We start from the raw sequence: 12,867 nt of genomic DNA on the forward strand, positions 1-12,867 counted from the left end.
TATTTTCATTGCTTCTATATTGAGGAGTTTAAAATGTAATCCAATATCAATCAAAGCTCTGTTCCTCATACCTTTTGTTATCAACGGCAGAGAGCGGAGGGCTGGGGGGACTCTTCCAGCGCACTTTGTACTTTTCCTCCATCATGCTGTGGGTGAGTGAGATGAGGTAGCGCTCCAGGATCACCAGTCTCTGGCTCAGGCGCAGGGTGGAGAGTGTGCTCTTAGCCGTCTGTGAAGACAGCTTCTGTTGGTCGTCTACCAGCGCCATCAGACAGTCCTTTAGCTCTCCAGTTTCTGTGCAAACAATGGAGAAAAAAAAGTTTTCTTTAAAAATCCTACAATGTGATTTTCTGGATTTTTTTTTCTCATTTTGTCTCTCATAGTTGAGGTATACCTATGATGAAAATTACAGGCCTCTCTCATCTTTTTAAGTGAGAGAACTTGCACAATTGGTGGCTGACTAAATACTTTTTTCCCCACTGTATATATTAGGGCTGGGCAAGTTACCGCGTTATTATCAAGTTAACGCCAACAATTATTTTATCGTGCATTAACACATTTTTTATTATGAAAGTCCGTTGCTCACTGGCTCTGAATACACACAGATAAATATGGGTCACAGGAGGGGTGGGATGTTGATCATCACGCGTCTCAACCAATGAGAGCATTTGGGGAGGGCCTAAGACTGCAGCAGCGCTCACGTGAACGCTCTCGATAAAATTATTTAAGCTAAGCATCAACATTCACAAACCACTGTCTACTGTTATTTTTAACAGAAAATAATGCAACAAGCTCGTAATCACGACTTCATAAGTGGGGAAACAGGAAGTTTCCGATAGCATGTGAAGGCAGTATCGCTCTCGCTCAGCACAGTGCATCGTTTTGTTAACTTTGTGGTTTATTATTTTGAGTCGTTTGGGACGCGGTAACACATGGCCCTCTCACACTATATTGCTTTACAGATCTATCACTCTTGCTGTTCAGAAATGTTCATGCAATCATGCAGCACATATCATAGGTTCCGTGCTCCGGTGCGATTAGCACTCACACTCACTGATCTATATATAACTGAACCCGCTCTGGCCCACCTCTTCCAACCGAGCCAGGGACGGCTAAACGAACCGTGCCGCGCTCACACTAGTCAAACGAACCGGGCTTTGGGGGTCAAACGCGCTCGGGCACAGTTAAAATTGCCTAGTGTGAGTACACCCTTATTCTCCCGCATCCCGCACACACGAGTCTCTACCCGCACCCGCGCTCGCCCATCAAGTGTTGTCCCACGCCGCACTCTGCTGAGTTGGGTCCCACGATAGTGCAGGTCTCTAAGGTGCCTGTTATAATATTATGATGGAGGCTCTGGACTCTAAGCATAACTTGTTTTATAACAAACTATAAAATATTTTCTATAAAAACGTTAATGCCCAGGCAGTGGCAAATAGCTTGTTTATATTTAATTTGATTATATTGTTATAAGTTGAGATTTACAATAAATATTTTAACTGCTACTATGTAAAAGGAGTACTGCTGTAAAAAAAGCACCTTATTTGTTTAAAGTGTTCGCAAACCAAATGTTTTTGCACTTTTGTTCATATAGCAGTACTTTTAAATGAAAAAAGTGCACAATACACTACTTTTGAATGCATTATTGAATTTTGTGCATAACGCAATTAATCACGATTAACCACAATCATGCGATTAATAAAAAATTGTAGTCGTTGCCCAGCACTAATATATATATAAATAAATTTATATATTTTTTTATACAATATTAATAAAATATTAGAACAGCTGATATAGTTAATATAACATAGCATATAAAGGCAAAAATATTCACATTATTATATTATAGATTATATTGGCCTACTATTAAAACATATCATAACTGTATTTAAGTGACCTGCTCAAGAGGGCTTTTAACTTTTGCTACTTCAATCCCGGACTACACAAAGGTTATAAATAGTATCTGTGTGATTAATAGCATTTCATCAAGTTTTTGATATGATAGTAAATTGGTGCAAAACTGAGATAAAATTAGCTCTAAGAAATATCGTTTGCTTCTGTGAAATACAATCTCAAGTTGCAAAGTACATAAATGCAAGTCTATATGGAATTGGATCTAGTAATAATGATGCTGTATAACAATGTTTGCTGCAATTTGAGTCCTTGAAGTGCATTCCAGTCTAAAGCCTTCATTATGCTTGCCTGAAACTGTCTGCCTGGCTCCACTGGACTGTTGTTACGGATGTGCATGCATTCATCTCTTCACAGCCTCTGGATAAAAGCCTCATATAGGCAGACAGGGTGAATTAAAATAGCCTATCTGAAATACACCTAAGCCTTATGTAAGCCAAGCTGCCTAGCCCTCACAGGCCCTGAAGCAGTGCAGTCTGCACAGCAGCAATAAGAGGGTATGGTACTGCGAGAAAAGGAAAGGGTTTGAGCATGCCACACAAAGATAAGAAAAGGAAAGTCTTTTACTTCCACTAACTGATCGGTTTAGCTTTAAACGGGCTCCCACAGAAGCTAAAAAGCACTTGTTAATTTCCTGAAATTCAATATTATGCTTCTAGTATAGCAGTTGGTGCCGTTATCAGAAAATGTCCTCTTTTTCACCACCACTTTTATTGCTAGAAGCCTAGAACAATGGAGAGATGACAGGAAATAATAGGGCTCTTCTACTGCTCTCTTCCAGGGGCCAGATCAAAACTCACTTTAACATTCACAGGCTATTTTACAAAAGAAAAACATCTTCTGCCATCCATATACTTGACTATCAATCTGAATAACAATAAGAATAAAAAAGCCAAAAAGTAAGAATAAAATAGCAATCTACTATTCATTCCGTTTCTCTATAATCCTCCCATTCAGAGAGAAAAATGAGCCTTTGTCCTGCACATTATTCTTTGAAGCACGCTATAGTTAAAATGTTTGGGGTCAGTACAACGTAAGGTTTTTTGTTTTTTGTTTTGAAAGAAGGAAAGAAATTCATACTTTCATTCAGCAAGGACATATTGATCAAAAGTGACAGTAAAGAAAACTGACAATGGTAGCAACTGCTTTCAACATGGATAATAATTACATGAATGTTCATATAGCAGTACTTTTAAATGAAAAAAGTGCACAATACACTACTTTTGAATGCATTATTGAATTTTGTGCATAACGCAATTAATCACGATTAACCACAATCATGCGATTAATAAAAAATTGTAGTCGTTGCCCAGCACTAATATATATATAAATAAATTTATATATTTTTTTATACAATATTAATAAAATATTAGAACAGCTGATATAGTTAATATAACATAGCATATAAAGGCAAAAATATTCACATTATTATATTATAGATTATATTGGCCTACTATTAAAACATATCATAACTGTATTTAAGTGACCTGCTCAAGAGGGCTTTTAACTTTTGCTACTTCAATCCCTGACTACACAAAGGTTATAAATAGTATCTGTGTGATTAATAGCATTTCATCAAGTTTTTGATATGATAGTAAATTGGTGCAAAACTGAGATAAAATTAGCTCTAAGAAATATCGTTTGCTTCTGTGAAATACAATCTCAAGTTGCAAAGTACATAAATGCAAGTCTATATGGAATTGGATCTAGTAATAATGATGCTGTATAACAATGTTTGCTGCAATTTGAGTCCTTGAAGTGCATTCCAGTCTAAAGCCTTCATTATGCTTGCCTGAAACTGTCTGCCTGGCTCCACTGGACTGTTGTTACGGATGTGCATGCATTCATCTCTTCACAGCCTCTGGATAAAAGCCTCATATAGGCAGACAGGGTGAATTAAAATAGCCTATCTGAAATACACCTAAGCCTTATGTAAGCCAAGCTGCCTAGCCCTCACAGGCCCTGAAGCAGTGCAGTCTGCACAGCAGCAATAAGAGGGATAACATAGCATATAAAGGCAAAAATATTCACATTATTATATTATATTATAGATTATATTGGCCTACTATTAAAACATATCATAACTGTATTTAAGTGACCTGCTCAAGAGGGCTTTTAACTTTTGCTACTTCAATCCCTGACTACACAAAGGTTATAAATAGTATCTGTGTGATTAATAGCATTTCATCAAGTTTTTGATATGATAGTAAATTGGTGCAAAACTGAGATAAAATTAGCTCTAAGAAATATCGTTTGCTTGTGTGAAATACAATCTCAAGTTGCAAAGTACATAAATGCCAGTCTATATGGAATTGGATCTAGTAATAATGATGCTGTATAACAATGTTTGCTGCAATTTGAGTCCTTGAAGTGCATTCCAGTCTAAAGCCTTCATTATGCTTGCCTGAAACTGTCTGCCTGGCTCCACTGGACTGTTGTTACGGATGTGCATGCATTCATCTCTTCACAGCCTCTGGATTAAAGCCTCATATAGGCAGACAGGGTGAATTAAAATAGCCTATCTGAAATACACCTAAGCCTTATGTAAGCCAAGCTGCCTAGCCCTCACAGGCCCTGAAGCAGTGCAGTCTGCACAGCAGCAATAAGAGGTTATGGTACTGCGAGAAAAGGAAAGGGTTTGAGCATGCCACACAAAGATAAGAAAAGGAAAGTCTTTTACTTCCACTAACTGATCGGTTTAGCTTTAAACGGGCTCCCACAGAAGCTAAAAAGCACTTGTTAATTTCCTGAAATTCAATATTATGCTTCTAGTATAGCAGTTGGTGCCGTTATCAGAAAATGTCCTCTTTTTCACCACCACTTTTATTGCTAGAAGCCTAGAACAATGGAGAGATGACAGGAAATAATAGGGCTCTTCTACTGCTCTCTTCCAGGGGCCAGATCAAAACTCACTTTAACATTCACAGGCTATTTTACAAAAGAAAAACATCTTCTGCCATCCATATACTTGACTATCAATCTGAATAACAATAAGAATAAAAAAGCCAAAAAGTAAGAATAAAATAGCAATCTACTATTCATTCCGTTTCTCTATAATCCTCCCATTCAGAGAGAAAAATGAGCCTTTGTCCTGCACATTATTCTTTGAAGCACGCTATAGTTAAAATGTTTGGGGTCAGTACAACGTAAGGTTTTTTGTTTTTTGTTTTGAAAGAAGGAAAGAAATTCATACTTTCATTCAGCAAGGACATATTGATCAAAAGTGACAGTAAAGAAAACTGACAATGGTAGCAACTGCTTTCAACATGGATAATAATTACATGAAAGCTGTAAATTCAGCTTTGCCATCACAGAAATAAGTTACATTTAAAAAATATATTACAATAGAAAAGTGTTACTTTAAATTGTAATATTTCACAATAGTACAGTATTTTTGATTAAATAAATGCAGCCTTGGTGAGCATAAAATACTTTTTTCCCCAAAACAAAAAATCTTACAGTAGTGTACCTTGGAGCATTAAGCAAAAATCCATGTACATAAATTCAAATCTCTTAGCTTAGTATTTACTTAAACGTAGAGTGCACGGGCTCCCTCACTGCAATACCAAAATCGTGCTGAAAACACTGCTATGGACATAGTATTTTGCAATCCTACTGAGGTAGTGTGTTGGACTGCACCCACTTTACTCTCATGGGGGGGGTCTATGTGGCTTTCCATCAACATGTTCTTATCACCACCCACCAGAAAGCTGCTCCACCTAGACCTGTCTGTAAGCACAGAGGGCCTACAACCACACATAGGGTAAAAATAACCTCACAGACAGTATGTACAGTCACCCGAGCCCCAAACACCTCACGCGCCAACCAGAAAACACACACACAAACCAAAACACATGAAGGGTAACACACACTGTGTGCGTGTCTGCCAGTGAAGGAGTAGGTCACCTGTGTGGTGACAGGGATGAATAACTGGGCCACATTTAGATGTGGCAAATCCATCTGCTATCCTACATTACAGCACTTTGCTGATGGGAAACTCGGCCAATGGAAACTGCTCAAAGGTTTGCACTTAGATGTCATGTGCTGAGAGGAGCATGTGAAGTTGGGGATGTTGCGTATGATTAGATGAAGGACGTCGCATGCTGAAGTTTAATACTTAAAGTTGCAATGAAAGGAAGTAGCAACAGATCTATTCTTCCATATTTTGACATATGAAACAGATCATCGGGGATGTATGGTGGGGGCATGGTTCTATGCATCGGTTGTTGATTGGATTGTGAGATGTAAGTGTTGAACTCATATGGAGGCAGATTAACGTGAGCTAAGGGGCTGTTCACACATAATGAGTTTTTCAATTTCACTGTGCTACTTTGCATTGTTTTTCTACGCAAACACATGCTAGACGGACATGTTTGTTTGTTGCGCTCACATCTTTTATCTTTGTCGTGTGCATGACAACAATCTAGGTCCCAAAAAAAAAAAGCTCACATTAAGATCTATAACAAATTTTTAGAAAATAGATAGGGTGAAATTTCAAGACCTTGACACCATGCATGAGCAATAGTAACAGTGATGCTTGCTTTAGCATTAACAACTAATGCTGAATCAAAGGACTCAAAATTATAGGCACAATCCAGACTGTAAAACTGCATACAATGAAGCCTACACACTATAGATTATGCAACTATCCCATATTATATGCTAGGGATGGACTGTGTACTTGAATATTTGGAGGCGACAAATCATCCATGAAACTAATGATCGATGCATGATGGGACTGAATTCTAGAAACACTGCATTTTACTGAATTCTAACAGTAACAATTATACACAAGCGTGTCAAAAATGTGTCTAATTAAAAATTTTGCAATTGGTTGCAAAAAGTCATTTTCTCCAACACTGCACATATATACCTAAAACACAGGACATGTTCCTCCATTTTTTAAACAGCTAGATGGCAAGCAACTGATTAAATCACAAGATGTTGAAATTTTGAAACTCAAAAAGTATTTTAAGATGTTTTCGTGCACATGGGAATCCTATGCAGAATAAGCTGATGACGTGTGAGTGGGATGACCATGCAAGATGACAGTCAGCGGATGCAGTAATCAGCATGTTGAGTTCAGCACTCTCTATTCGAACCCAGAGCGTGTCATTAAGTATCACCACCCACCTGGCTGCCTCCCCCAGTCCCACATCTCAATGATGGAGTGATGGAAAGATGAAGCCGCCGCCTCCTCCTCTTCCTTCTTTTCCTTATCGTTTGTATCATCTTTCTTTTGGGTGCAATCAGCACAGTCCTCTGTGAAGTGGAGAAATTTGAGACATTTAGAAAACTAGAAATCATCACGAAAAGAATCCAACTTTACAAATATCTAGAAATCCACTAGGAATCAATAGTAACGTGGCTTTTTACCTGGATGGGCGGACTCTTCTCGGTCAAAGACAATCTCTCCATCCTTCACCATCTCGTTCCACATCTCGTTCAGTCCTTCAGGAGAGAAGGCTCGCTGTACCAGAGAGGAGATATTATTATAGCTGTATCATCTTTACCAATTAATTATAGGCCTAACGTTTAACTAATATATATATATATATATATATATACACACACACACACACACAACAACAACATCTTGTCTCATATACAAAAATGGCAGAGAAGGCCGATATCTTTTGGTGACTGACCATTAGCATCTGTAACATTTCTATTTCGGCCAACCAGTCAGCACATTAAAATGCCTCCAAAGGCTCACTGAGGACTTAACGATAATTACTGAAATTCAGAGCCCAGACTCAAGTTTCAAATGTTAAAAATTAATTTAGACACCAGACTTCAAACTGTAAAAAGCAGAAAGACTTTCACAACCACTGAGTTGAGTGAGGCTAATAACAGCTACAGCACCTTGAGCAATACTCCAGACAAATGTCACAGAGACCCAAACACACAGATACACATAAACAGCATTTTGAGGTGTTGATTTCTTCAGCTTCACTTCACTACCAGGAAGCAGTACTAAATTCATCCAGTGTTTTGAAACTGAATCTGTTGAACAATTATTCACAGCACATTCATTTTCCCTTCAAAACAAGAGGATATTTTTGCAAAAAAGATGTCAATAATGATATAGTGGTTTAAAAAGGCATAATGGGAAACCATAATTAACAGAGAATTGGGCAGTCTGGAGAGAAATAAAATGTCTGTGTAATCACTTTAATATAGCAATGTACCAACTGACAGGTCTTATTGTATAGTTTAAAGCATTAGCTGACAAAGATTTTTTCCATGAATAAAAAAAATGACATACTGTACCTGATTATCTATATAATCAAGTGAAACAAGATCAAAATTGAATCAAATCGCAAGATTGTGAATCAAAATCTAAACAAATCAATTTGTCCCAGCACTACTTACTGAAATTCTAAATATACATATACATATACACATATATATATACATATATACACATACATACACACACACACACACACATATATATATATATATTAGGGGTGTAACGGTATGCATATCGTGTACCGAACGGTTCACGGGCAAAATTCCAAATGGAAGTAATCATTCCTATCCCCTTGGAGTGGGGACTCTGGAGTGAGCAGGGCACGTGCGTGCCATTATGTAGTCGTTTGGAATGCACTTGGCAAAGGGAGCGATGTAATTTCCTCATTATCTTCAGCTGGCATGTTCCCTTGACAAAGCAGCACGGTGTCCGTCAGCAGATTCGCTGATGGACACCGGCATAAAAAAAAATTTTACATTTTATATTTTAAAAAGTTTTTAAAATATAAAATGTATGTTTATTTGCAACTGTTATGCTAACAACAATAAAAAGACATTTATGACATTAAAACAGCGACATCTGCTTTGCAATAATGCAATTTAATAAATAAATATATGTGCTGTGTGTTTCAGAGTGAAGCGTCGCACTATGTTATTTTATAAACAAACAGCAACTGATCTGGTGTTTTCAGGGTCTCAGAAATGCTTGGTTGGAAGTAAATTCTGCTCCTAAAGAACTCCATCCGTGCAAACACTTTGATTTAGGTCACTTATAATGTGGATTTGGGAATGCAACCTGTGCCAACCATCATCCCAGATTTGTAATGAGAAGCGCTTATAAACCGGATGTTGTTGACAAAAGAAAAGATTTAAAGGACTGTGGTTTTGTAATAAAAGCTTGATGGTGTAATGTTTCAAAATGAAGAAATTAAGACAGCATTAAACATTAGTATTGTAATTGGACCTTTGTATGGTTTAAATAATAAAGTTATTATCATTATTGTTGTTATTTTTCCCTTATTCAGTGAAAATTACAATAGCAACGTTTCCTCATTTGTTTAATATTTTTATTCAGAAATAATAATCACTAAAAATAATAACAGTGTGTGCGTATGTTTATTTTTAACTGAAGAATCACAATTTGATTTTTTTCCACAAATCATGCAACCCCGTTAATAACATCTCACGTCCCAATTTAGAAAAAAAGAACAAAACGATTCTGCTTCTCACACTAAAGTCACTGATCCATATGACCATACTAAAATGAGGCATGCAAACTTTCAAAACAAAACTGACACGCAAACATCTTGTTTCAAGCATTTCAGCCCCTGTTTTGTTAAATAAGTAACTAATCTTTATACTTCTCACAAAAAAAGGGACCCAGACAGCTTCTGGCAACCTCACAATAATCATAAAATCAGGCCACATGAGAAGTCTTCCTGTGAACACCAACGGAAGGCCAGAAAAATAAGAATAAAGAGACTTTAAAATAAAGAGTTTGCTTTAAGAGCTCTGACAGCAAGGCACATTGACTGAAATGCTGTTACCCCACTGCTAAGGGAACAGTGTTTAAAAATGCACACAATACAAGCTTTTCAACAGTTTAAGACCTTAAGCGATACTTTTAATATGCTACTGACCAGAAGAAATGATCTATCTATTGCCACTCAGCATCAGTACTCACCGAGAAACAAGATTCAAAAGATTCTCAGTGTCAAAAAAACAATTCCCGTTTTCTGCTGAAGCTTAGGTACCACGCTGCTTGAGTCACTGAACACAGTTATATAGAAGAAAATGTTGGCCAACAGTGCAACCAAATAGCTTTCGGATAAGGACTTTAATAAATCCCTGCCCCCCCCCCCTAAAAAACAATCAACACTCTATATTTAGCATTAAAGACGTTGACCGATGACAAAATTCATTCTAAAATTTACCTGCAAGTCTATCTTCAGCCATTTGTCATGGAAGCGCAGCTGGGCATCAAGGGAAAAAGATGGAGATGGCATCCTTCCCTCGGCTGTCCAGGCTTCCCTAAAGAGACACATTCACGGATCAAACGAGAAGTTAACACTGTGAAGCTCTGACCAGCAAAACAAATCACATCATGCTATCTGCACCTCATTAACCCCCCCCCCCCCCCCCCCAACTTAATATGGATTTTTCAAAGGCGCAGTAGTTCAGTGCAGCACAGTCTGTTGTTGATGATGCAATCTGACAGTTTCAGATAATTGGGAACCATCTTCATAGCCAAATTCATTAAAAACTAAATTTAACTCCACATTCAGTATAATACTTAGTGTTTAAAATATATCTTAGCAAACATCTAATGCATTGCAAAAACAATAAATTAGGTCCAGAAATAGTTCACCACACATCGGAAATCTCCTCTTCCCAAAATTCATATGAATTTCAAGATTTTTTTTGAAGAATTTGTTTTCCATTAAATAAATTTCTGTACCAAGCCTTTTCAAGTCATATGATTATATTTGAGTGAGAAAAACACTGCAATTTAAGTATTTATTATATTTGAGGGAGAAAAACCACTGCAATTTAAGTATTTATTCATTGACTGACACTCCAGTTAGCTGTTAACCACTCAAATTGAATCAGTAAGTCAATGAACTCAAGAAACACCAAGATTGAATCTGTGACTTGGATAAAGCAATTCTAGAAACATAAGTGCACAAATGTTATGTCCTTGATGAGGTTTGACATATTTAGTCGCCACTCATTGTCACTGCTCAACACATTCTTCAAAATGTCCCCTTTGTCTTCCAGAAAGTCATATGGTTTTGGAATGACATAAAGATCTGTAAATATTGGCATGCGTTTAATTTTTTGGGAGAACACTCCCTTTAACTTCAAGCATAAAACAACCTTGAAATGTTCAAATGAGTCTTCCACGTCTTTCCATTTTTTTTCATAAAATGGATAAATTAGCTAATTCTAGCATACAAGCAATAATACATCAAAATAACATCATTCAAAATGAGACTGTGGTACTGTGTTAAAGCATCCACGCCTGATCGGACAGGAGAGCATCAGTGAAATAATTTATTAAAACAAACTGGGTGTTGGCTTGCTCATATTCTCCTATCCATGTCTAATCATCAGAGTGCAAATGTAGATGTGAGCAAAATATTGTTTTTTTGTTCCGTTTTTAATCAACAGATGTTGCTGTAATGCTGCAGGGTGCTATCCGTGATCGGTGTGTTGTTGATTGAACTCAGGCTGTCAGCCGCTAGCAGCTAAAAGACAGGACGTTCTTAAACACTGACAGAGCTTTGACTTACTATTCTTGAACTCACCACAGCCTATTAATACCGCAAAACAGCTATATTTTCCTGTCCTAGAAGTCATTACGGAATCAACGCATGTTTTACCTGTCTGGATGTCTTATTGAATCCTTGCTTCTTCGGTCCTACCACCAGCTTTACTGCACTTTAATGTCGGCCATGTCGTGTGTGGACTGACAGTCTCGGCAGCCAAACAAATGAAGAAGAATCAGATGACGTACAACAACCGGGGGCGGGACGCCGCGAGGGCCAATCACAGGCTGAAATGGACACACATGGAGCATGACGTTTACTAAAATGAAAATGTATCAAATAATGTACATTTCGTTTTAACGCATATGCTTTGATATACAAATAAGCATTATTTTCTTGGACTTGCCTATATGGGGAGTTGACGCATAATATATATATTTTATAATTTTAGGCTAGAATTTCTAATAATGTTTAAGGGAAATCATCTTCAGTTCTGACTGGTGACTGGTCGCGATTTTTAAAAAAGTTTTTAATCATTTCATTTCCTTTTTTAATTACACTAGGTTCCTTTAAATGTTCATGATGTTTGAAAAATGAATTCTTAAATTCGATATGGTTTCACAATTAATATGATTAACATGATATGATGATATAAAAGAATGAGGTAAATACAATTTTAAAAAGTTTAATTTTATGTCTTTTTAAAAAATGTATTTTTAAGGGATTTGAAGATCATCAATTTCTTCTGCAAATAAGATTTTTTTTTTTTTTTGCATATATGTATAAAATCATTTATTATCCATAAATTTCACATTACCATCACCATAGTTTTAAAGTCAAAGTAAAGTATTAAAAAAAATGTTAATTAACCGAAGGTGATCCAATAATTTTAATGTAAATTAGCGTTAATAAAATAAATGTTCCAATGTCTATTTAATAAAAATTCTGTCATCATTTACTCACCCGCACTGGACTGACAGCCTCGGTCACAAATCTCAAGAAATAAGCATTATTTTCTTGGACTTGCCTATATGGGGAGTTGACGCATAATATATATATTTTATAATTTTAGGCTAGAATTTCTAATAATGTTTAAGGGAAATCATCTTCAGTTCTGACTGGTGACTGGTCGCGATTTTTAAAAAAGTTTTTAATCATTTCATTTCCTTTTTTAATTACACTAGGTTCCTTTAAATGTTCATGATGTTTGAAAAATGAATTCTTAAATTCGATATGGTTTCACAATTAATATGATTAACATGATATGATGATATAAAAGAATGAGGTAAATACAATTTTAAAAAGTTTAATTTTATGTCTTTTTAAAAAATGTATTTTTAAGGGATTTGAAGATCATCAATTTCTTCTGCAAATAAGATTTTTTTTTTTTTTTGCATATATGTATAAAATCATTTATTATCCATAAATTTCA

General features: G+C 36.3%; 1 protein-coding gene across 1 annotated transcript in view; it reads right to left on the reverse strand.

The window, feature by feature from the left end:
• LOC107582805 (E3 ubiquitin-protein ligase HERC2-like) overlaps nucleotides 1-11,624 on the reverse strand; it is a 55,313-nt gene extending 43,689 nt beyond the window's left edge. The window contains exons 1-5 of the mRNA XM_016268826.1: nucleotides 11,550-11,624; nucleotides 10,101-10,197; nucleotides 7,288-7,381; nucleotides 7,045-7,173; nucleotides 72-294 (exon numbers count right to left, since the gene is read on the reverse strand). Of these exons, the coding sequence (XP_016124312.1) occupies nucleotides 72-294; nucleotides 7,045-7,173; nucleotides 7,288-7,381; nucleotides 10,101-10,172 (518 nt within the window). The 5' untranslated portion in view covers nucleotides 10,173-10,197; nucleotides 11,550-11,624. The remainder of the gene's footprint in view (nucleotides 1-71; nucleotides 295-7,044; nucleotides 7,174-7,287; nucleotides 7,382-10,100; nucleotides 10,198-11,549) is intronic.
• Nucleotides 11,625-12,867: the final 1,243 nt, after the last annotated feature.

The sequence above is a fragment of the Sinocyclocheilus grahami genome, unplaced genomic scaffold, assembly GCF_001515645.1.
Source record: "Sinocyclocheilus grahami isolate Dianchi unplaced genomic scaffold, SAMN03320097.WGS_v1.1 scaffold47.1, whole genome shotgun sequence".
In the NCBI taxonomy this organism is placed as follows: Eukaryota; Metazoa; Chordata; class Actinopteri; order Cypriniformes; family Cyprinidae; genus Sinocyclocheilus; species Sinocyclocheilus grahami.